At 47.1% G+C, this 24,305-nt stretch overlaps 1 protein-coding gene across 4 annotated transcripts in view; it reads left to right on the top strand.

Moving 5' to 3' along the window:
* The window catches only part of GBF1 (golgi brefeldin A resistant guanine nucleotide exchange factor 1), a 141,878-nt gene that overhangs the window by 109,909 nt on the left and 7,664 nt on the right, over window positions 1-24,305 (top strand). For 2 of the 4 annotated variants that reach the window (XM_023206492.2, XM_023206494.3), the window contains exons 7-30: window positions 403-463; window positions 1,542-1,596; window positions 6,004-6,151; window positions 6,471-6,694; window positions 7,240-7,408; window positions 8,155-8,366; window positions 9,004-9,102; window positions 9,702-9,896; window positions 10,129-10,318; window positions 10,900-11,040; window positions 11,350-11,438; window positions 13,354-13,556; window positions 14,607-14,730; window positions 15,388-15,513; window positions 15,777-15,859; window positions 16,524-16,760; window positions 17,045-17,138; window positions 17,519-17,695; window positions 18,020-18,084; window positions 18,170-18,293; window positions 18,486-18,557; window positions 18,696-18,790; window positions 19,019-19,172; window positions 23,827-24,052. In XM_023206492.2, the coding sequence (XP_023062260.2) occupies window positions 403-463; window positions 1,542-1,596; window positions 6,004-6,151; window positions 6,471-6,694; window positions 7,240-7,408; window positions 8,155-8,366; window positions 9,004-9,102; window positions 9,702-9,896; window positions 10,129-10,318; window positions 10,900-11,040; window positions 11,350-11,438; window positions 13,354-13,556; window positions 14,607-14,730; window positions 15,388-15,513; window positions 15,777-15,859; window positions 16,524-16,760; window positions 17,045-17,138; window positions 17,519-17,695; window positions 18,020-18,084; window positions 18,170-18,293; window positions 18,486-18,557; window positions 18,696-18,790; window positions 19,019-19,172; window positions 23,827-24,052 (3,363 nt within the window). The remainder of the gene's footprint in view (window positions 1-402; window positions 464-1,541; window positions 1,597-6,003; window positions 6,152-6,470; window positions 6,695-7,239; window positions 7,409-8,154; window positions 8,367-9,003; window positions 9,103-9,701; window positions 9,897-10,128; window positions 10,319-10,899; window positions 11,041-11,349; window positions 11,439-13,353; window positions 13,557-14,606; window positions 14,731-15,387; window positions 15,514-15,776; window positions 15,860-16,523; window positions 16,761-17,044; window positions 17,139-17,518; window positions 17,696-18,019; window positions 18,085-18,169; window positions 18,294-18,485; window positions 18,558-18,695; window positions 18,791-19,018; window positions 19,173-23,826; window positions 24,053-24,305) is intronic. The other 2 variants (XM_023206493.3, XM_023206495.3) reach the window with 1 other exon arrangement.

Here is a 24,305-nt window from a genome sequence, read left to right as displayed (position 1 = left end):
TCATCTATCTCATGCAATCATAGGGGTCTAGAAGAAATCTCTGTATTTGAATATTATGAAGCTAGAGTAGAGACCTCAGCCCATTATGCCAGGGCAGGAGTTGGGATGGATCCCAGATTGACTTAGCCCAGGCACCAAATCACCCTCTCTTGGGGTTTCTGGGATTGACACCAACCTACAAACCCCCCAGAACACATCTATCCCTCCCCTTTTTTCCCTGACTCAGTAGTGCCACCTAGTGGGCCAGTAAAGTTATGGCTGCCAGGCTGAGCTGGAGCTGGTTTTAATAAGTTTGGCATAATCCTTGGTAAACAGGGTTTGGAGGGGAGTCTGCTCTGAGAACCCTCTTGATAATAGCACAGCAAGTAATGACACCTGTGTTATTTGTTTTTGCCTGTGCAGAGTTATTGAGAAAATCCGCAGAGCACACTCTCGTAGACATGGTGCAGCTGCTCTTCACAAGGTAAACCTGCTGCTGTTTGCTTCAGCCCGGCTGCCCAGGCCTCTTGAGTCTGCCTGCTTCCACACAGCCACGTCAGGGACCTGGCCAAACCCACAGCCACATCAGAGGCCACTGGGATTATGGATTGGGGGTAGTTCTCTGGGCCCAGGGTTACTGAGCAAGGGAGAAGGAGGAGGGAGCTGATTTGGCCTCAGGTGGAGGCAGAGGGTTATTTAGTATAGGCCAGCAGACCTCATTATGCTTCCCAAATTTGTGTTTGTTTCTGTGGAGGTAGCAGCTGGGAAAGGGAACCCAGAGAGGAAGCCAAACTCAAGGGATCCTGATTTCTGTGGGAGAGGGCCAAGGTTAGGGTGACCAGCAATTGTGATTTGCCCAGGACTGTCCTGATTTCAGCACTAAAAGTTCTGCATCCTGGCAAACCCCTCTCAGTCCCAGGCAAACCAAGATGGTTGGTTACCCTTAGGTAAGGCCCTTAGCCTAGGGCCTAGGAGGCCTTTTCATACTAGGCCTGTTTCCTGCACCTCCTTTCAACAGACAGAAGAGCTGAGGCAATGGCTTCATACCTTCCTCTGGGATTTCTTTTTGCTCTCAGATCTATAGATAATAACCCTTATTATCTACAGACTAGACTGCCCTTGGACCCTGCTGCAAAGAATTTTTTACTCCTCAGGCTCAAATTTACTGGTTTCAAAACTTCAACCTGCCTGTTAATTCTTCCCTTTTGCCTACTCTCCTAGGGTTTTGATAGACTGCCCTCCCCCCCATCTCTTGGCAGCAGTATTTGCGAAGTGAATATAAGCAGGAAGGAATCAGTCTCAGGATAAAAAGAGCCTCCACACTCCAAGGGCACTTACCTTGCTCTCACGACTACCTCCTTTCGTCCATGTCACACATCCCCCGATTCCTGTGGCTCTTTGATGAAGCTCTGAAAAGGGTGAAATTAGTCTGCTTCTCTTTTGTAGCCTTTTCTAAGACACAGGGCATGCTCTGGCTCAGAGCACCTTTGGTTTATGGTTGGCATGGAGGGGGACATTTGTCATTATCCCTAATGACAATTGATGGATTCTCTATCTTATAGGTTACCTCAGTTTAAAGAAGAACCCAAGAACTATGTGGGGACCAACATGAAGAAGGTATGACCTGAGAGCTGATCTGCTGTCCCTCATCCAAACCTTAATCTCCCAACTTCAATGCCTTGGGGTAACCTTGCTTTGCAAAGATATGCTTTGCTTGGAATCTAGAAGTAGCTCTCACTCCTTTAGTGAGAAATATATTATCTCCCAGATATATCCCTTCCCCAGCTTTTCCACTCTGGCCTGTCTTTGAACCACCATGTCAGCTGGTGAGCCAGTTCTTCATGGAGACTGCATGGTACCCATCAGTCTTGGCTAAAAATTTCTGTTGACAAAGATGAAAGTCCTGCATCCCCTCAAGATTTAGCCTTATCCGCAGGTAGAAGGCCGAGAGAGGCTGTGTCCCAAATCCTACCTCAATGCTGAATTAGACTGGGCTCTTGATTGTGCTAGTCTGTATTGAAGAAATTAGTCAAGCTTGACTCCAGACATTTAAGAACCGAAGGGTTCTTAAACTGCTAGGAGAAGAATGGTGGTCAAAAGAATGGCTTCTTTCTATCTTGAACTGAAGCCCTGGACTTCACAGGCCTCTGATGAGGATTCTGCTTGCAGCCCTAAGAGGTCTTACCTATGGAGATGACCCTTAGTTGTGTGGTGCATGCACCTGACCTTCTCCTCTCCCCTGCCATCCATCCCCATTCCTGCCCTGTGCCCTGTTGGTGTGTGTCTGAGTTTATTTCACTCTGTTTAAATCGTGCGTTTGCCTGTCTTTCGCAGATATCTCCATGTCTCCTCAACAAACTGGAGCTAAGTAGTGGGGAGCAGACCAAAGCCCTGAACCAGTTAGAGAGGGTACTACTCTTTAAGAACCTCAAGGTCTCTCTCCCTCTCTCTCCCTTCCCCTTTTTATTTCTTTAAATGTTTATTTTGTATATGTAACACCTGGGTCCCATTTCCATTGTATAGAGCACAATTTACCCTTCCCTAGTAACACAGCACGGCTTTGGAAGAATTGCACGTGATTATAGCTTTGCAGTGTTGGGAATTCTCCTGGGCATCTGGTTGCCTGGAGACAGAAGGAAGACTTGAACATCACATAGTTAGCCTAGAAAGCTTGGAGTCTGCTGTTACCTTGTGGGGAGGCTTAAAGATCTACCATTTCTAGGGAAACTGTGAGGGACCTTCAAGCAAGACCCTTCCCCCTTCTCCTTCTCGTTGTCTCAGAGCTGGCATAGAGAGCTTAAGTACAGTCCTCAGCTCTATCTGGATACCTGGACTGGGTTTGGAGGGAAAGAGTAGTCCATCTAGTTGGGATCTTTTTTTTTTTTTTTTTTTCTTGGTTACCATTAAAGAGGTCATTCCAAGGATTAGAACTCTAGATTGATGGAAAGAAGCCAGGTGCCAGGATAGCCCAGGACACTGGGAATACTTTGGGATCTGCGAAGATCCCTCTGTCCTCTAAAAGTCAAGGTGTAGGGTAGCTTAGGGGAGGGATCCAAGCTAAAGATTACCCTAATCTGCATATACCTGCCTTAGGAAGAAAGGAGAGAGAAGGAGGTGTGGACTGTCTGGGCTATCCATCACAAGAGTGTGCATGCTGAAGGTGTGGTTGTGGACATACGGGTCATTGAAAATAAAAAACTCTGTGTAGGTACACCTAGCTAGATAGTCCATTGGCCCGTGTTCTCTTTGAATGCGTTGTGTCATTTCATTTGTGTGCTTGCATAGTCTCAAGCTGCAGCTCTCATTAGTGGCTATCCAGCATGTTGCCATGATTATTAACCTGGGACCTGCTCCTTTTTTGTAAAGCTTACACTGTCCTTTGGAATACAGAGTCATACAGTTAAGGTGGTATAGAGTTCCATGAATACCTACTGCCCACCCCACACCTTCAGACCTTAGGAAAAGGAGAACAATTATACCTTACAAGGGGTGAGGCATTTGTGAGAACTGGCAGCCTCTTGGCCCCTACTCCAGCCAGGAGGCTGAGAACACTAGAACACTCATTGAAATAATCAGGTTGGAGCAAGCTTTGCAGAAGATAGAGAAGGAAATGTGAAAAACTGATCCTCATATGGGGAGGAATCTCAATGACTGACTGGCTTCTCAGTGAAAGTAGGACTGCCTGGAATCCCTGAAATGGGGCAGCCTCCTGGAGAGAAAGGCTACCTTATAAAAGTAGATCCAGTCCTTAGTTCTTTTGGGAGCTCAATGATAACTGCCAATAGAGCCAGGAGGTCCCTCATTGATCTCTTGGCCTCTTGTCCTTTTGCATATTTGGCAGGCTCTTCTCCCATAACATTTTTTACTATGAACTTGACCAGTTGAGCTCCAGTGGTTCCTGGGGAGAGGATCCTTTTGCTTCCTGCTTAGCTATAGTGCTCAGTATGCCTGAAGCTCAATTCTAGGCATATGACTGCAGGCATTTTGGAGATGGATTATCTAGAAGTATAAATCCAATATGAGGCTGTTGCTACGTTACTAAGAGCTGGGGGAAGGAAGGGCTCAGCTCTTCAGCCTCTTCTTTATTGGAAGGAGCTATGGGTAGGAATGGAAGAAGTATGTGTTTTCTAAGCAAGGAATCAAAGATTACCCAGGTTCTGAGAGCTTGGGGGAGCTTGAGGAATGGAGTCTATCCCTAACAAAAGGAATTGAACAGGCCATGGATAATAGGATATATTCAGCCTTTAGGAAGAGGCAGAGAGAAAAAGTGCTTCTACTCTCTTTAGAGTCATTCTAATGGTTTCTGGAATAGCGTTGCCATTGCCATTGTCGTTGGAATGGTCCAATCCAGGAATGGTCTATCAGTCTAGGAATAGTTTAGAATGATTCTGTAGAGGGACTGAGTTCACACCCAACTGAGAAAACATCAGGACTTAAAAAACAAAATGGGGCCGGGCACGGTGACTCACGCCTGTAATCCCAGCACTTTGGGAGGCCGAGGTGGGCGGATCATGAGGTCAGGAGATCGAGACCATCCTGGCTAACATGGTGAAACCCCGTCTCTACTAAAAATACAAAAAAAAAAAAATAGCCAGGCTTGGTGGCAGGCGCCTGTAGTCCCAGCTACTCGGGAGGCTGAGGCAGGAGGATGGCGTGAACCCGGGAGGCGGAGCTTGCAATGAGCCGAGATTGCGCCACTGCACTCCAGCCAGGACCACAGAGCGAGACTCCGTCTCAAAAAAACAACAACAACAACAAAAAAATGGGCCTAAACAAAGTAACTTTGAACTTAGAATGGAGGAAATACATAAAAACACAGATCCTAGGGAGTAGTCAACAGGTGACAGAGATTGTCCCTTGCCACTAAAAGGAAGCTATAGGAAGAACAGAAATACAGCAAGAGGGTAGTGGAACAGAACAAGGAGTCAACGAATCAGTGGCCTTACCATCTGACAACATAAAACTGCATCTGGAAAGACCAATAGTGAGAGGGACAGGTGGTCTCAATGATATAACAAATTGGGAGCAGCAGAGAGCACAGCAGCAGCATTACATGACCTTCTATCCTGAACTCCACAAATAAACTGGGAGGCCATTCCTTCCTTAACTCCAAGGAATGAGCTTTTGACCAGTCTGATACAGAAATTCCAGAGAGTAAGAGGTATGTTCGCTGGGTGCGGTGGCTCACACCTGTAATCCCAGCACTTTGGGAGGCCAGGGCAGGCAGATCACCTAAGGTCAGGAGTTAGAGACCATCCTGGCCAACATGGTGAAACCCTGACTCTACTGAAAATACAAAAATTATCCAGGCGTGGTGGTCCACACCTGTAATCCCATTTACTCAGGAGGCTGAGGCAGGAGAATCACTTGAACCCAGGAGGCAGAGGTTGCAGTGAGCTGAGATTGTGCCACTGCACTCCAGCCTGGGTGACAAAGTTAGACTCCGTCTCAAAAAAAAAAATATATATATATATATGTTTATGGCTTAGGCCCAGTTCATAAGCAATAAGAAAGCTAGGACAGGAAGGAATAGGCTCTCATAGTTGGATAAAACTACGAGTAGGAGGCTGCTTTACAAGCTAGTTGAGGAGGAAAGCCAGGAGACCATGTACCTGTAGATCTGAGTGTCGGGGCAAAGGAGACCCTGCCCTTACACTTTCTGCAAGAGGGTCATGCATCATCCATAGGATTCAGGATTTCCTGCTTAATGTAATACTCAGGACCCAGAGAAGCAGAGTGATAAGTGTGAGGGCTGACCCTACCAATGACCAGCTCAGAAACAGAATGTCACCTTTTACATAGAGGCTGCCATGCCAACCTATGAAGTGGTAAATGTAGAAGCCAAGTTAGAAGAGTGGGAATGTGAACTGATGGTCTAGAGTCTTACTTTAGCACAGATATTTCTGTATCTAGAAAACAAGATATAGCTTGTTTTCTAGAGATCAGTAGAACTAAATGAAGGGAGATTAATAGGGATAGTGTCTTAGTTTCAATACCAGTGCTAATGGGGTATGATATTCCCAGCTGAAAATGAGAGCAGGAGGCATGAGTGATTCATCCAAGTGGAAGAAACAGAAGAGATCCCCTCGGCCCCCACGCCATATGACCAAAGTCACACCAGGTTCAGAGCTGCCCACTCCCAATGGAACCACCTTATCATCTAACCTCACTGGTGAGTGCCCTGGACTGCTTCCTCTGATTAGAGAGAAGAAGAGCTCCTTTCTCTCTTAGGGATTTTGAAATTGAAGACTAAGCAACTGAGGGGCTTTGGTTTTGGTGCTGAGAACAAAAAGGGAAACTCCAGGTCAAATCAGACTGTGACCATTCAGCAACTCTGCAGCGACTTACGGTTGTTCTCTGACAACTTTAGAGACCAATATATGCAAAGATAAGCATGTAATCTGGGAAACAGAGACCCTAGTACCATGGAGGGTTTGTTTTGCCCACAGCCTCTTTCTTCCCCTACAAGTATCACGTACTTTTCTTGGCAGGCGGCATGCCCTTCATTGATGTGCCCACTCCCATCTCCTCTGCAAGTTCAGAAGCTGCCTCAGCAGTGGTCAGTCCCTCTACAGACAGTGGCCTGGAATTCTCCTCCCAGACCACTTCCAAGGAAGACCTTACTGATCTAGAGCAACCTGGCTCTCCAGGGTACAGCACAGCTACAGAGCCTGGGAGCAGTGAGCTAGGTGTTCCCGAGCAATCTGACCTCCAGGTATGACTTTGATTTTTAAATGTCCCTCTTCAGTATTCCACTGTGGGAACTGGCTTGGTCCTTTGGATCCTTTATGCAGGACTTGGCTCAAAAAAAGCTTGGGGTAGCTTCAAAAGAAGCTCTGATCTTTCCTGCGTCTCAGAATTGGTTGTGCTGCCTAGAAAACCCACAGCATGACTCACTGTGAGAGGTAGCTCATGAGATTTATCAAGTTATACATACAGGTAGTACTTGACAAAAGGGAAGGAGCTGGCCATAGCTCCTTCCTTTTTCTGGAAGGTAATGATCAAAATTCTAAGCCTGTGAGAGCCTCTGTGTCTCTAAGGTTCTAGTTACTATAGGTCAATGAAGCCTCAGGAGATGTTTTTCTGAGTCCTTCATCATATTCCTGCCTGAGCCATCTTGCAGTGATTCATAAACCACTGAGCTGGCCCTACATCTGTAGCCCATTAGAGACAGCTTGGAAGACAGGTACTTCAGGGGAGTAAGTTCCAAGTTGCCCTTGCCTCATCCCTCTTCCCATATCTCCCTGCTACTGGTCATAGCAGGAAGGGACCCATGTGGAAAAGTCCCAGTCAGCATCTGTGGAGTCCATCCCTGAAGTGTTAGAGGAGTGCACATCCCCTGCTGACCACTCTGACTCTGCCTCTGTCCATGACATGGATTACGTCAATCCCCGGGGCGTGCGCTTTACACAGTCCTCCCAGAAAGAAGGTGGGTACTCTGGCAGGCTCTGCCAATTCACCTCCCCCATCCTACCTACTAAGCTGCCTGAGCCTAGACCATCTTAGACCAAGATATTGGACTACTGCCTGTTGCTGCAAGTTCTAGGCTGTTTTCTAGTCAGGAAATGGAGTCAAGCCATAAGACTGTTGGCATGGATGGAGCCCTTCCCTAACTTATACTATAGGAAGGAAGTTTGAGGGGCGATAGAAAGCAAGAAGGAAGAATAAAAAGTTTAGGACTTTTAACAGAAAGGTAGGATCATCAATTCTGATTTGCTCCAGAAGTAGACTAGTTCCCTCACCTCCCCAGGGGGAAAAAAAATCCTTTTCCTTTCCCCCCGCACCCCCCCCCCCCTACCCCCCCGTTGCCCAGCCTGGAGTGCTGCAGTGGCACAATCACAGCTCACTGTAGCCTCAACTTCCTGGGTTCAAGCAATCCTCCTACCTCAGCCTCCCAAGTATTTGAGACTACAGGCATGTACCACTGCACTTGGCTCCTTTTAAAAAATCTTTTGTAGAGATGGGGTCTCTCTACTCAAACTCCTGGCCTCAAACAATCCTCCCATCTTAGCCTACCAAAACACTAGGATTACAGGCATGAGCCATCATGCCCAGCCCTTTCCCTCAAAGAGAATCACTTACCTTAAATTGCCTTGTGTAATGCAGAGCAGGCTAGGCAAAGCCAGTGGACTAGTTGTTTTATAGCAGTCTCACTCTCCTCCTGGCCTTCCCCAGGCACAGCTTTGGTCCCCTATGGTCTTCCCTGCATCCGCGAGCTCTTCCGATTCCTCATCTCCCTCACCAATCCACATGACCGCCATAACTCAGAGGTTATGATTCACATGGGACTGCATTTGCTGACAGTGGCCCTTGAGTCAGCCCCTGTAGCCCAGTGCCAGACCCTCTTGGGCCTCATCAAGGATGAGATGTGCCGTCATTTATTCCAGGTAAGACAAGATTGCTAGAGGGTCTCAGAGCCTCTTTCAAGGGCCAGGGGAACACAGAGAGGTCTGGCTGATTACGCAAAGAGTATAGGACCTAGGAAAGCATCTCCCTCCCAGTTGGCCTGTAGTTTTAGTAAGAGGGTTTCAGTAGTTCCTCAGGGACTCTGGCAGCCAGAGAGAAATATAGGAATGGCTAGATGTAGAGTTCCCTGGAAGCACTGGACCTCAGTGACACCTACACTCAGTTTGCCTCTCCTGCCTCCCTTGGTTGAGCCATAGTCAGCTTCAGAAACCTCACAGCCGGGCTGGGCACAGTGGCTCACATTTGTAATCCCAGCACTTTGGAAGCAAAGGCAGGCAGATCACGAGGTCAGGAGATCGAGACCAGCCTGACCAAAGTGGTAAAACCCAGTCTCTACTAAAAATACCAAATTAGCTGGGCGTGGTGACGTGTGCCTGTAATCCCAGCTACTCGGGAGACTGAGGAAGGAGAATATCTTGAACCCAGGAGGCAGAGGTTGCAGTGAGCTGAGATCACGCCACCACACTCCAGCGTGGGCGACAGTGAAACTCCGCCTCAAAAACAAAACAAAACAAAATAAAAAAAACAACTCATGGCCTACCCTACTCTGATCTCCAGCTACTCAGCATAGAGCGACTGAACCTTTATGCTGCTTCCCTGCGAGTATGCTTCCTACTGTTTGAGAGCATGCGGGAGCACCTCAAGTTCCAAATGGAGGTGAGTTTCTTGACGTGGGAAGAAAAGGGGAAAAAAAAAAGGGAAATATATGGCATCTTCAGTGGGACCAGCTCTATCATGCTACAGAGGTAGGATTTAGGGACTTCCTATAGGAGAGTGCTTTTAGCCTCTGGAGTTAGGTTCAATCAGCTGGCCTCTTTTGTGGAAAAGTTAAAAGGAGACTAAAGGAAACTGGCTGACCCCAAATATGAGAACTGCCAGGTAACCTCACCATGAGTGGGAACAGCTCTTCTGCCCAGCAGTTACTCTGCAACACAGGCAGGTAAGTCAAGCCAGCATTGTCACTAAATTGCTAAAAGGAACTCTAAATAGGACCAGGTCATGTTCACATAGAGAGCACAAAGAGCAAGAGGCAACTTTTCTGGAACCAGGTATGTGGTAGAGAGCCAGGCCTTATCCCCCAACATGGAGGCCAAAGAAGAGATATATTTAGGGGATAGAATACCTTTGGGTGTCTCTTAATACATGCCTCTCGGCCAGGCTTCTGCATCCTGTTTAATGTTTTTCCTGTCTAATTTTTTCTCTTCCTATCTTGAATCCTTTCCCCACCCAAATGGCAATTACTGGATTATTGCCAGATGTACATCAAAAAGCTTATGGAGATCATCACTGTGGAGAACCCCAAGATGCCTTACGAGATGAAGGAGATGGCACTGGAGGCCATTGTGCAGCTCTGGCGCATCCCCAGCTTTGTCACAGAGCTCTACATCAACTATGATTGTGACTACTACTGTTCCAACCTCTTTGAGGACCTCACAAAGCTGCTGTCCAAGGTGCTGAACACTATTAACTGGCCTCTAGAAAAAAGGCATTATAAAGGAAATCTCCCTGGTGGTAGTGAGGATGCTACATACAGAGAGGGGAACACTTGAGAGCTGGGAAACAGAAAGAAGAAAGGTGTTTTCTAAAGGCAATGTACAAGTTAGAAGAGGTTTTGGAAATTTTTAGAAAATGATCCAAGTGTAAAGTGTTCTCCTGAGTCTAATGGATCTGTTTACCTTCCAGAATGCCTTCCCTGTGTCTGGTCAACTCTATACAACACACCTACTATCTCTTGATGCCCTATTGACAGTGATTGACAGCACCGAGGCCCACTGCCAGGCCAAAGTCCTCAACAGCCTCACCCAGCAAGAGAAGAAGGAGACAGCAAGACCAAGCTGTGAGATAGTAGATGGCACCCGAGAAGCTAGCAATAGTGAGAGGCATTTTTTTCTTTGATGAACCCAGGGTTCTATGCTTATCCCTTCTCTACTCTGAGTCCTTTCTGCTGTCCTTAGATCACTTCCCCTGGGATGCTCCCAATTCTGTTTCTGGGCTTTGGCGGTTTAAATCACAGGCCAGTCAGGCAGATTAGCAGAACTCATAGCCTTCTCCCTTTTTCCTCCTCCCCACTTTGGTTTTTTACAGAACTATTTTTATGGCAAGAGAACAGAGTTTAAAGAATACAGGATTTCTGTCTCTGAAAGCTCCAGGCCCCACCGTCCCTCATCCCCAATATCTGCCTCCACTCTAATTAGTCTTCTCTAGCTCTCCCCTTGAAATTTGAGGTTGCAGAAGATCAGGGAAAATGACTAGGTAATCTCTTCATTAAATTAGAGAATCTAATCCTTGGCTGGGACAGGGACTAACTTGTTTTGACTTGGGTTTGTCCTGGTCAGGGCTGGCGCCCTGTGCGGGAACCATGCAGGTCTTCTGGGCTTTGGATTTGACCTCTCCTGCAGCTCTGCTTGGCTTCATACCCTGTAAGTCTTCGCGTATCTTCTTCTCTCTTACCAGCTGAGAGAGCAGCCAGCGATGGGAAAGCCGTAGGCATGGCCTCAGACATCCCAGGCCTGCATCTGCCAGGTGGAGGGCGGCTGCCACCAGAACATGGGAGACCAGGATGCAGTGATCTGGAGGAAGCTGGTGACTCTGGGGGTGGGTACTGGGTGTCCATGACCCTAAGCTCCTCACCTGGAGGGCCTGGTGGAGAGCAGAGGGAGGGAGCAGACACCTAGGATAGTAACTAAGCAAGCCTTGGTAGCTCGCCTTGCCTTCAGACTCAGAGGGAAGCAAACATATGGACCCTCAGTTGATAGGACTTCCAGGGAAGTGGAAGACTGGTGAGGACAAGATTTCTGAGGCTCCTCCTTGAAACTAGGGAGTATATTGGTGACCTTCCAAAAGTCCTTATCTGGGTAAAAAAAGGTCTTACAGATTTTTCCCCTCTCTTCTTCCTACTCCTAGCTGACAAAAAGTTTGCCCGGAAGCCACCTCGATTTTCCTGTCTCCTGCCAGATCCACGGGAACTAATTGAAATTAAAAACAAAAAGAAGGTACATACAGATATTCCCCAACCTCTGTCCACCTCTTCCTGGGTGTCCATTGTTGTAGGATTTCCAACTCAGAGGGTGAAGATGAAGGAGAGTCTAGCACCTCATTGTACAGCTTCCTGAGGCCAGTCTTTGGGCTTGTTGGGACTTCAGCAACTCCCATTTGAAGCCCTTCCCTTAATCCTAAGCTATGTAGTTGAGCATACCCTGTGTATGCCCCTGGGCAAATGCTATACCCAATTTTTTTTTTTTTTTTTTTGAGACGGAGTCTCGCTCTGCCGCCCAGGCTGGAGTGCAGTGGCCAGATCTCAGCTCACTGCAAGCTCCGCCTCCCGGGTTTACGCCATTCTCCTGCCTCAGCCTCCTGAGTAGCTGGGACTACAGGCGCCCGCCACGTCGCCCGGCTAGTTTTTTGTATTTTTTAGTAGAGACGGGGTTTCACCGTGTTATCCAGGATGGTCTCGATCTCCTGACCTCGTGATCCGCCTGTCTCGGCCTCCCAAAGTGCTGGGATTACAGGCTTGAGCCGCCGCGCCCGGCCGCTATACCAATTGAGAACCAAGTGTGACTAGTGGCAGTGACAGGAGCCTTGAGAGTTGGTGTCCTGTGAGTCATTGAAGGTTACTGGTCATCTCCAGCCCTAGCATGGTGGTTGGCAATAAAGGGGAATTGATATTTATTCTGGTGCTTTAGTAAGGTTCGAATAGCAATGTTCAAATCACTGTTTGTACTTTGGGTTTCCTGTTTTTTTTTTTTTTTTTTTTTTTTTTTCAGACGGAGTCTCTCTCTGTTGTCCAGGCTGGAGTGCAGTGGTGCGATCTCAGCTCACTGCAACTTCCACCTCCCAGGTTCAAGAAATTCTCCTGCCTCAGCCTCCCAAGTAGCTAGGACTACAAGTGCGTGCCACCACACCTGGCTAATTTTTTGTATCTTTAGTAGAGATGGTTTCACCATATTAGCCAGGATGGTCTCCATCTCCTGACCTCATGATCCACCCGCCTCGGCATCCCAAAGTGCTGGGATTACAGGCGTGAGCCACCGCACCTGGCCTGTACTTTGGGTTTCTTAACACAAAGAAAACCTAACCCTTTCTGGCCTGGCATGGTAGCTCACGCCTGTAATCCCAGCACTTTGGGAGATCGAGGCAGGCGGATCACCTGAGGTCAGGAGTTTGAGTCCAGCCTGGCCAACATGGTGAAACCCCATCTCTACTAAAAATACAAAAATTAGCCGGGCATGGTGGTGCAAGCCTGTAATCCCAGCTACTTGGGAGACTGAGGCAGGAGAATCAGTTGAACCTGGAAGGCGGAGGTTGCAGTGAGCTGAGATTGCGCCACTGCACTCCAGCCTGGGCAACAGAGTGAAACTCCGTCTCGGAAAAAGGAAAAAAAACCTAACCCTTTCTTTATTGCCAGCTTAAATGACTTTGGTTCATGTGTGCCCTTGAGTGCATGGCCATGACTGGACTTACATAAAGATGAGTTGCCTCCACAGTTAGTCCACTTTGTCCTTCAAACCCAGGGCATTAAGCTAGGCAACCAAAAAAGCAAAGCCAGGCTAAAAACAAGAGGCTGGCTGTCAACAAATGTAAGGGATGGATATAAAACTGGAGAGAAGAATTATCTAGTTTCTTTCTTCTGCTTTTTCCCGTATCCTAAGGTAGAGGAGAGGAGCTGTTTTATGTTTCTTGAGCACTCAGGAAAGGAGTAAAAAAGAGCTCGTAAGCCAATTCACTTAGACATAAAGATGGGGGAAAGCTAAGGCCGCTATGATCTAGCCTTAGTTCTGCAGTCATGAAGAACCACATCCTAGGAGCTTTTTAGCTGACCAACTGTGGGTGGGCTATGGTGGATGCTAGGCTGGCCTTGTCTAATTTAGAGGCAAAGTAGCTTCTATACCTCTAGTTTTTCTCACGCAGCTGCTAATCACTGGCACAGAGCAGTTCAATCAGAAACCAAAGAAGGGGATTCAGTTTCTGCAAGAAAAAGGCCTCCTCACCATCCCAATGGACAATACAGAGGTTGCTCAGTGGCTCCGAGAGAACCCTCGGTTGGACAAGAAAATGATTGGAGAGTTTGTGAGTGACCGCAAAAACATTGACCTGTTGGAGAGCTTTGTGAGGTGAGGAAGCTGTAAGAAATGTGGGATATAGCCAGGTACGGTGGCTCACACCTGTAATCCTGATACTTTGGAAGACTAAGGCAGGCAGATCACTCGAGCTCAGGAGTTCAAGACCAGCCTGGGCAACATGGTGAAACCCTGTCTCTATAAAAAATACAAAAATTGCCGGGTGCGGTGGCTCCAGCCTGTAACCCCAGCACTTTGGGAGGCCGAGACGGGCGGATCACCAGGTCAGGACATCGAGACCATCCTGGCTAACATGGTGAAACCCCGTCTCTACTAAAAAAATACAAAAAATTAGCCGGGTGAGATGGCGGGCGCCTGTAGTCCCAGCTACTCAGGAGGCTGAGGCAGGAGAATGGCGTGAACCCGGGAGGCGGAGCTTGCAGTGAGCTGAGATCTGGCCACTGCACTCCAGCCCCGGCGACAGAGCGAGACTCCGTCTCAAAAAAAAAAAAAAACAAAAAACAAAAATTAGCCGGGCATGGTGGCACACGCCTGTAGTCTCAGCTGTTCAGGAGGCTTAGGCAGGAAGATCACTTGAGTCTGGGAGTTCCAGGCTGCAGTGAGCTGTGATCATGCCACTGCACTCCAGTCTGGGTGATAGAGTGAGACCTTGGCTCAAAAAAAAAAGGTGGGACAAGGTTAGTGATCGGATTAAAGGGACAGAACATCCCTACCTCAAAGCAGTCTCCATAAATTTCTTCTGGAGACCCTGGCCAATGTTCTTCCTCTTCCCATCATTTATATCTGTTGTACCTGAAAGGGACTCCAATGAGATAGTTTGGGGAGCCCTTCCATTCTGCATGGAGTCCATTGCAAAGGGGTAGAGCAGGGTTTCAGGGGGTGAGGGTTCTAGGCAAGAGTCTGTGGATGTGAAAAGTATTAAGGCTAGGGGTTGTGTTAAGGATGAACAGGAGATACTGCCCCTTTGCTAGACACCTCAGCCTCCTCTCTTCGAGTAAGAGTAGGTTAGGAGGACAGTGACTAAAAGAGCCTGACATGTGCAGCTTACACTTTTCAGCCTCTTCTTCCTTTCTTTCCCTATAGTACCTTCAGTTTTCAGGGTCTGCGACTGGACGAAGCTCTCCGCCTCTACCTGGAAGCCTTCCGTTTGCCTGGGGAAGCACCAGTCATCCAGAGGTTGCTGGAGGCATTCACGGAGCGTTGGATGGTGAGTTTGAGTGTCAGGGGTTGAGCCCAGGATCCAAGGTCAGTTTGACTGAGGGCTGAAGAATCCAGCTGCTATCTGTTTTTTTTTTTTTTTTTTGGAGACAGAGTCTTGCTGTGTCACCCAGGCTGGAGTGTAGTAGTGCAGTCTTAGCTCACTGCAGTCTCTTTTTTTTTTGGAGACAGAGTCTTGCTCTGTCACCCAGGCTGGAGTGTGGTAGCGTAGTCTCGGCTCACTGCAACCTCTGCCCCCCGGGTTCAAGCAATTCTCCTGCCTCAGCCTCCCGAGTAGCTGGGATTTCAGGCACCTGCCACCAAGCCTGGCTAATTTTTGTATTTTTAGTACAGATGAGGTTTTGCCATGTTGGTCAGACTGGTCTCGAACTCCTGACCGCGCATGATCCGCCCGCCTTGGCCTCCCAGAGTGCTGAGATTACAGGCATAAACCACCACACCCAGCCTGCTGTCTCTTAAAAAAGGCAGAGAGCAAAATTAGTGACCTTTCCACGAGGAGATCAGCTTCTGTTAAGGAGTTGGCAAGAGGCTGGCTACTTTCTGGACGGTACCTCCCCTCTGTACTAGCACTGACCAGTAGATTGGTAGTGAGGGTTTAATTGGCCAGAGAAGGGCATTGACACAGGTGGGATCTTTGCTTTTTCAGAATTGTAATGGCTCCCCATTTGCCAATAGCGATGCCTGCTTTTCCCTGGCCTATGCTGTCATCATGCTTAATACTGACCAGCACAACCACAATGTTCGTAAACAGAATGCACCCATGACCCTGGAGGTAAGCTTGGGTCCTAGTCAAGGCAAAGAAGACCCAGCACAGCTTTGGAGGTAGCAGGAATGACATAGGATTTCCAGTGGGCATGATGGATGGGGTTCTGTTCAAGGAATCAGGAAGGACTGGCCAACCTAGAAAAGAGACTGGGGTGGGGAAGTGGGTTTTTTCACTTACTTTTTCCTGAGTCCTATTTACTAAAAACCCAGTAGTCCCTTGAGTGGGGCTTCAGTATTGACACGGGAAAAAACTTACTGGCCTGTCTCTAGGAGTTTCGCAAAAATCTAAAAGGTGTGAATGGAGGCAAGGACTTTGAGCAAGACATCCTGGAGGACATGTACCATGCCATCAAGTGAGTATACATAGAGAATAGTGCAGTGTCTCTGTTAAGAAGAAGCACATTTCTTCCTTTCCTAGTTTTTACAGTCATGTCAGACTACAGTGACTCACGTGCCCTGGATTTAGCCTTAGGACTTAGTTGGGCAGCCCCCTCTCTGCCAATTTGTTTCTTCCTTAAAGAAGCCCGAATGGTACTGGGACTCTAGTACTCTAAGCCAGGGTCCAAAATGCTGCTCTTAAGTAGGATATCATGGCCCCATTTTCTGAACTTTAAACAGCTACATTTTCCTCTCTAGCTTACAAGATGCAGTTTCTGGCTGGTGGAGAACCCAAGATGGGCACTGGAGTGTTAGGCCCAGGTTACAGGTCAGAAATGGGCCACTTAGTTCTTTACTGTAAATCAGAAAAGATAGAATTGTTCATTTTGTCACACCCAGTAAGAATGTGTGATCTTACTACAGAACTGAAGGCCTCACTTCCAGATAGGGCTTTGAGATTATAGGACACTTCCTTTCTTTCTCCCTCCTTCCACTGGTGGGTGGAAAGCAGACCACTGAGCTGCAGTTCTGATGACCTCTCATCAGTGGAGAGTGCTAGTATGGATGAACTCCTAGTCTTGGTTTGGAACCAGTCAGGTTCAAAGCAGTGCAACTGCTCCTTCCCTTACCTCCTGACAGGAATGAGGAAATTGTAATGCCTGAGGAGCAGACGGGCTTGGTTCGGGAGAACTACGTGTGGAATGTGCTGCTTCATCGAGGTGCCACCCCTGAGGGCATATTCCTCCGTGTGCCTACTGCCAGCTATGATCTTGACCTCTTCACCATGACCTGGGGCCCCACTATTGCTGCTCTCTCTTATGTCTTTGACAAAAGCCTTGAGGAGACAATCATCCAGAAAGCCATCTCAGGCTTCAGGTAGCCCAGCTTTGGCCTTGGTCTTCACCTCCCGCAAGCTCACCTCTGTGAGCTAACGTGGTTTTCTCCATGCCTCTCTGACTCCTACTCTTCGTTAGAATGGGGATCCCCCTGAGTTTTTGGAGGGAGGCTGAAGCTTGGGTAAGCTCAGTCTTAAACAGAAACAAGATTAAAAGGTTTCTTCCTGGGACTGACTGGGGAAGAGCCCCATGCAAGCTCAGGGACTTGGAAGGGCTGCTTGGCCTTCCAGTGACTCTGTTTCTGGGATGGGGGTAACATTACAGGAAGTGCGCCATGATCTCCGCCCACTATGGCCTCAGCGATGTGTTTGACAATCTCATCATCTCTCTATGCAAATTCACAGCTCTCAGCAGTGAGGTGAGCAGGTGCAGGAACTTTGTACTTGGAGCTCCAAAGGAGGACCTCTCTTTTAGCCATGGATCTACCCTTATCAACAGACCTGGTTGCCCTCAGCATCTTCCCTCACTGCCCCTACTTGAATATACCAGAGCTTAGGCCATTTCTGTCTTGCACACTCTGGGATAAAACTAGTGTTACTTCATGTAATGGGGATGGGAAAGGAGATATAGGAGTGGGGAAGGCCTTAACTAGGTTAACCCACTCCCACCAGTTATTATGGGGGATTGAAGCAGAGCCAACAAAAGGACCCTGAGGGAACCATCATAGGCAGAGACCTAAGAGATTTTCCTTTCTAGACATTAGCTCGGCCTTAGGTCTCTTCTCATCCTCTTTTCCAGTCTATTGAGAACCTGCCCAGTGTATTTGGAAGCAACCCTAAAGCCCATATTGCAGCCAAGACAGTATTCCATTTGGCCCATCGTCATGGTGACATCCTGCGGGAGGGCTGGAAGAATATCATGGAGGCCATGCTGCAGCTCTTCCGAGCCCAACTACTGCCCAAGGCTATGGTGGAGGTAATTCTTAGTAGGAGACTAGTCAGCAATAACAAGGCAAGAGCTGCAACATTGTATGCTATCTGTATGTAGAAGTAAGTAGTTGAGAGTAATGCTGGGCCTGATGCCTGCCGCAGCTCACCAGGAATGCCTCAAACGTAAGAACACAGATCTTAGGGGATAGCTGTAAAAGAAGGCTGGTAGATGCCATTGCCAATCACCAATTGGAATAATAGTATAGGGGCAGAAGCCTACAGGAGGAAATCCAGAGTACTTTGGTGGGTGGAGGCAGGGGCAAAATACAAAGGACATATGGAAAGAAATTATTTTGACTTACTTTTCCAGGTGGAAGATTTTGTGGATCCCAATGGCAAGATCTCTCTACAGCGGGAAGAGACACCATCAAACCGGTAAGAGCAGACCAGAGGCTCAGGGGCTTGGGGAGGGAGAGTCAGAACTTTGGGGCTCACCAGGTCATGTGCCCTTTTTCTACAGAGGAGAGTCAACAGTGCTGAGCTTTGTGAGCTGGCTAACACTGAGTGGTCCTGAGCAGTCTAGTGTGCGGGGCCCATCCACTGAAAACCAAGAGGCCAAGAGAATGGCCTTAGAGTGTATAAAGGTAACTGCCCATCCACCCCTGGTGAGAAAGCCTAGACACCTTCCTATTAGACAGATGCTACCCAGTGAACTGAAGAATAAATCATCCAGATTTGTAACCAGGGCTGACTCTGCCCTCTCTCCCTGGCTCTTGGGGACATTCTTTTCCCTTCAGCCCTTGTCAAAGACCCCCTCTCTCTTTTGCCCTCTCTAGCAATGTGACCCAGAAAAAATGATCACAGAAAGCAAGTTCCTCCAGCTGGAGTCACTACAGGAGCTCATGAAGGTAAAGGATGAAGAAAGGAAACATGGAACAACTGGCTGAATCTGGGAGGGGTGATAGGGACAGTATTATTTCTGCCAGGACAGGGCCAGTGGTTGGCTTCTTTTCCATGCCTACTTTTCTGCTGCTGTTCCCCTTCAGGCTCTGGTCTCAGTGACACCAGATGAAGAGACATATGATGAGGAAGATGCTGCTTTCTGCCTAGAGATGCTACTAAGGATTGTGTTGGAGAACAGGTAAGATGAGCGTAGTCTTTAGGCAGACCCCAAGCTGAGCTTGTGCCAAAGGGATGGAAGCCATCTGGCTGAGTGGGCTCTGGGGAACGGTAGGCAGCAGGGGAAAAGCTTACTCATCATTCCTGTCTACTTAAGGTATAATATCAATGAACCCTGAAAGGCCTAGGGGACCTAATGCCCAGTGGCCTCTCTGGCTGAGACTATCTTCATTCCTTTATATCTACACAGGGATCGTGTGGGCTGTGTGTGGCAGACTGTTCGAGACCATCTATACCACCTCTGTGTTCAGGCACAAGATTTCTGCTTCCTTGTGGAGCGGGCAGTGGTGGGGTTGCTACGCCTGGCCATTCGGTTGCTCCGGAGAGAAGAGATCAGTGGTCAGGTAAACAGAATTCATCTTGGAGAGTGGGCAGGTATGCAAGGGATTAAGGCCACAGTTGTCAATTATGAATATAGCCTGAGACAGAGAGTACATTTAGTGCCCCATAGCATGAGCCCAGTGACCAACCACAGGGCTGGTGCAGTCTAGCAGGGGGCATTGTGAGTGAGCCTGAAATGGCCTCAGGCATGGAGCCTGTGCTCTGCACCTCAGCCTCCTAAGAATCTGCTTGGTAGGACTGGCCTGCTACTGCCTTATAATAGTCCCAGCTCTATACCTGGTTTCCTGTCATGCTTATGACCCACCTGAGATCTCTTTGCTTAACTACAAAAAACAACAAGCATAGAACTAATAAGTGGGTTCAGCAAGGTCACAGGATGTGATATCAATACACAAAAAGTAATTATATCTCTACATGCTAACAGTGAACAATATGGAAACTGAAATTTAAAATACAATGCCATTTACAAGTGTTCCAAATAAAGTGAAGTAATATATAGCTGACAAAACATGTATAAGATTTGTATGCTGAAAACTACAAAATAAGTTGAAGAAGATGTAAATAATTGAAGAGGCATACTATGTTCGTGGATTGGAAGGCTCAACATAGTAAAGTTGTCACTTCTCCCCAAATTGTTCTGTAAATCCAACATAACTCCTATAAAAATCCCAGAAAGGTTCTTGTAGACATAGGTAAGCTTATTCTAAAATTTAGATGGAAAGGCACAAGCTCTAGAATAGCTAGAAAGAATAAAGTGGAAAGAATCATTTTCTCTGGGCTGGGTGCAGTGCTTCATGCCTATAATCTCAGCACTGTGGGAGGCCAAGGCAGGCAGATCACTTGAGGTCAGGAGTTCGAGACCAGCCTGGCTAACATGGTAAAACCCCATCTCTACTAAAAACACAAAAATTAGCGGGGTGTGGTGGTGCACACCTGTAATCCCAGCTACTTGGGAGGCTGAGGCAGGAGAATCACTTGAACTCCGGAGGCGGAGGTTGCAGTGAGCTGAGATCACGCCACTGCACTCCAGCTGGGCGACAGAGTGAGATTCTGTCTCAAAAAAAAAAAAAAAAAAAGAATCACTCTGGTATTAAGACTTACTGTCTACTTTGGGAGGCCGAGGCGGGTGGATCACAAGGTCAGGAGATCAAGACCAGCCTGACCAACATGGTGAAACCCCCATCTCTACTAAAACTACAAAAATTAGCCGGGCGTGGTGATGCAAGCCTGTAATCCCAGCTACTCAGGAGGCTGAGGCAGGAGAATCACTTTTACCTGGGAGGCAGAGGTTGCAGTGAGCTGAGATTGTGCCACTACACTCCAGCCCGGGCGACAGAGCGAGACTGCATCTCAAAAAGAAAAAAAAAGACTTACTGTCGGCTGGACACATTGGCTCACGCCTGTAATCCCAACACTTTGGGAGGCCAAGGCAGGTGATCACCTGAGGTTGGGAGTTTGAGACCAGCCTGGCCAACATGGAGAAACCCCGTCTCTACTAAAAATACAAAATTAGCCAGGCATGGTGGGGCATGCCTGTAATCCCAGCTACTCAGGAGGCTGAGGCAGGAGAATCGCTTGAACCCAGGAGGCAGAGGTTGTAGTAAGCCAAGATCACGCCATTGCACTTCAGCCTGGGCAACAAGAGTGAAACTCTGTCTCAAAAAAAAAAAAAAAGACTTCCTGTATAGCTACCGTAGTCAAGATGATGTGGTGTCGATGGAGGGACAGACACGTAGATCAATGGAAGAAAGTAGAGAGTCCAGAAATAAGCTCAACACAAATATGTTCAGTGGATTTTTTTTGACCAAGATGTAAAAACAATTCAGTGGAGGAGGAACAGCCTGTTCAATAAGTAGTGGAGTGATTGAAATCCATAGGAGGAAAAAGCAAATGAACCTTGACCTAAAACTCATACCTTACAGGAAAATTAACTCCAATGGATTATAGATTTAAATATAAAGCTATAAAAACTTCAGAAACAGGAGAAAATCTTCAGGATCCAGAGCTAAGCAAATAATTTTTAGCACGTTTGGCAATCCCGTGGATCTGTCTCCTGCCTCAACACTGGATGGAACAGATCCAGGGGGGCACTCTCTTTCAAAAAAAATAATAATTTTTAGACTTGACATTAAAAGCACAATCTAGAAAAGGAAAAATTGATAAGTTGGACTACATTAATATATTTTAAAGTTTTGTTCTATGAAAGCCTATGTGAAGAGGATGAAAAGACAAGCTATAGACGAGGAGCAAATATTTGCAAATCACATATTTGAAGAAAGGTATCTATAATATAGAAACTCTCAAAACACAACAGTGAAAAACCAATCAAATTATTAATAGAAAATGGACAAAACATAGGAACAGATGTTTCGCCAAAAAAGACATACAGAGGGCAAATAGGCACATGAAATGAAGATAGCATCATTAACCATCAGAATACTGCAAACTAAAACCACAATGAGCCTGGGCGCAGTGGCTCCTGCCTATAATCCCAGCACTTTGGGAGGCTGAGGTGGGTGGATCACCTCCCAAAGTAGACAGTAAGTCTTAATACCAGAGTGATTCTTTTTCTTTTTCTTTTTTTTTTTTGAGACAGAATCTCGCTCTGTCGCCCAGCTGGAGTGCAGTGGCGTGATCTCAGCTCACTGCAACCTCCGCCTCCAGAGTTCCAAGTTTGAGACCAGCCTGGCCAACATGGTGAAACCATGTCTCTGCCAATAAATACAAAAATTAGTTGGGCGTGGTCACGCACTCCTGTAGTCCCACCTACTGAGGAGGCTGAGGTGGGAGGATCACTTGAACCCAGAAGGCAGAGGTTGCAGTGAGCTGAGATCATGCCACTTCACTCCAGCCTGAGTGACAAAGCAAGACTCCATCTGAAAAAAATAAAACCACAATGAGACATCACTACCCACTTTTCAGAATGGCTGAAATAAAAAGTAGTGACAATACCAAATGCTGAAAGGCTGTGGAGAAATTGGAACATTCAAAAATTGCTGCTTGGGAATATAAAATGGTACAGCTACTCTGCTGGCAGTTTCTTATAAAATGAAACATATAGTTACCATAAACCCAGCAATTGCAGCCTTGGGCATTTATCCCCGAAAAGTGAAATTTTACTTTCTCATAAAAACCTGTACATGAATGTTTATAGAAGCTTTAGTTGTAATAGCCAAAAATTGGAATCAGCCCAGATGACTTTCAATAGGTGAATAAACTGTGGTACATACATACCATGGAATACTATTCAGCGATTTAAAGCAACAGACATCTCCTGGGAACTATGCTGAGTGAAAGAAGAGCCAATCTAAAAAGGTTATAGAATATATAATTCCACTTACATAACATTTTTGAAATGATAGAACTTTAGAATTTGAAGACAGGCCGGGTGCAGTGGCTCACACTTGTAATCCCAGCACTTTGGGAAACTGAGGCTGGTGAATCACTTGAGGTCATGAGTTCGAGACCAGCCTAGCCAACATCTCTACTAAAAATACAAAAATTAGCCAGGTGTGGTGGCTCGCACCTGTAATCCCATCTACTTGAGAGGCTGAAGCAGGAGAATCACTTGAACACGAGAAGCAGAGGTTGCAGTGAGCCGAGATCCTGCCTGCACTCTAGCCTGGGTGACAGAGTTAAGACTCCATCTCAAAAAAAAAAAAAAAAGAAAAAAGAATTTGAATACAGATTGCTAAGGGTTAGGGATGGGGACAGGAAGGAAGAGGTGGGTGTGGTTATAAAAGGGCAACATGAGTTGGCCATGGTGGTGCATGCCTGTAGTTCCAGCTACTCAGGAAGCTGACACAGGAGGATCACTTGTGCCCGGGAGTTTGAGGCTGCTGTGAGCTATGATCATACCACTGCACTCCCGCCTGGGTGACAGAGCAAAACCTGTCTATAAAAAAAGAAAAAGGCAACATGAGGGATACTGTTGTGGTGGAACTGTTCAGTATGTTGTTTTGTGGTGGATACACAAACCTACACAGGTAATAAAATTGTATAGAAATTAATACACACAAAAATGCAAGTAAAACAGGAAATCTGAGTAAGATCAGATAGTATCTTGATTATGATATTATACTATAGTTTTACATAATGTTACCATTGGGATAAACTGGGCAAGTGTGTAAGGGACCTTTTTGTATTATTTCTTTACAACTGCATATTAACCTATAATTTTCTCAATAAAAATTTCTATTTGAGACTGGGTACAGTGGCTTATGCCTATAATCCCAGCACTTCAGGAAGCCAAGACAGGAAGATCACTTGAGCCTGGGAGTTCAAGGTCAGCCTGGGCAACATAGCGAGACCCCATCTCTCCAAAAAGGAAAAAAAAATTAGCCAGGTGTGGTCACACGCACCTGTAGTCCCAGCTACTCTAGAGACTGAGGCAGGAGGATCACTTGAGCCCAGGAGTTTCAGGTTGCAGTGAGATGTGATTGTGCTACTGTGCTCCAGCCTGGGAGACAGACCAAGACCCTGTCTCAAATAATATAATTAATGTATTTCTATTTGAAAAAAAGAAAAGACCAGAGCAGTATCCTAAATTGGGTCCTAGCCAAACTGTCTTCACTGACCTAAGGAGACTGGTGGGGAAGAAAACTAGACAGGAAGCTGTGTGCCCACTCCCCACTTCCTACCCTAACCCCACTCCAGGTACTGCTCTCCCTGCGCATTTTGCTACTGATGAAGCCCAGTGTGCTATCCCGTGTCAGCCACCAGGTTGCGTATGGGCTCCATGAACTCCTGAAGACCAACGCAGCCAACATTCACTCAGGTGATGACTGGGCCACACTCTTCACGCTGCTGGAGTGCATCGGCTCAGGGGTGAAACCTCCAGCTGCTCTGCAGGCCACAGCCAGGGCAGATGCACCTGATGCTGGTAAGCTCTTTCCCAGGGAGACTCAGGCTGGCAGATAAACAGTTACACCCCAGGATTTGGGACAGGAAAACAAAACACAGGTTACTACGTTCAGCATATTAAACAGCCCTGGCTTCTGCCATTGCTTCCAGAGCTTCCAGTGCCTGCTGGCCAGTACCCATAAGTTAAATAGCATGAGGGCAAATAAGCAATGCAGACGGCTATGAAGCCAGGCTTTCTACTGTCCTGAGGACTGAGTTGTCCCGAGGACTGT

The sequence above is a fragment of the Piliocolobus tephrosceles genome, chromosome 9, assembly GCF_002776525.5.
Source record: "Piliocolobus tephrosceles isolate RC106 chromosome 9, ASM277652v3, whole genome shotgun sequence".
In the NCBI taxonomy this organism is placed as follows: Eukaryota; Metazoa; Chordata; class Mammalia; order Primates; family Cercopithecidae; genus Piliocolobus; species Piliocolobus tephrosceles.
This window is presented reverse-complemented; position numbering and strand designations above follow the sequence as displayed.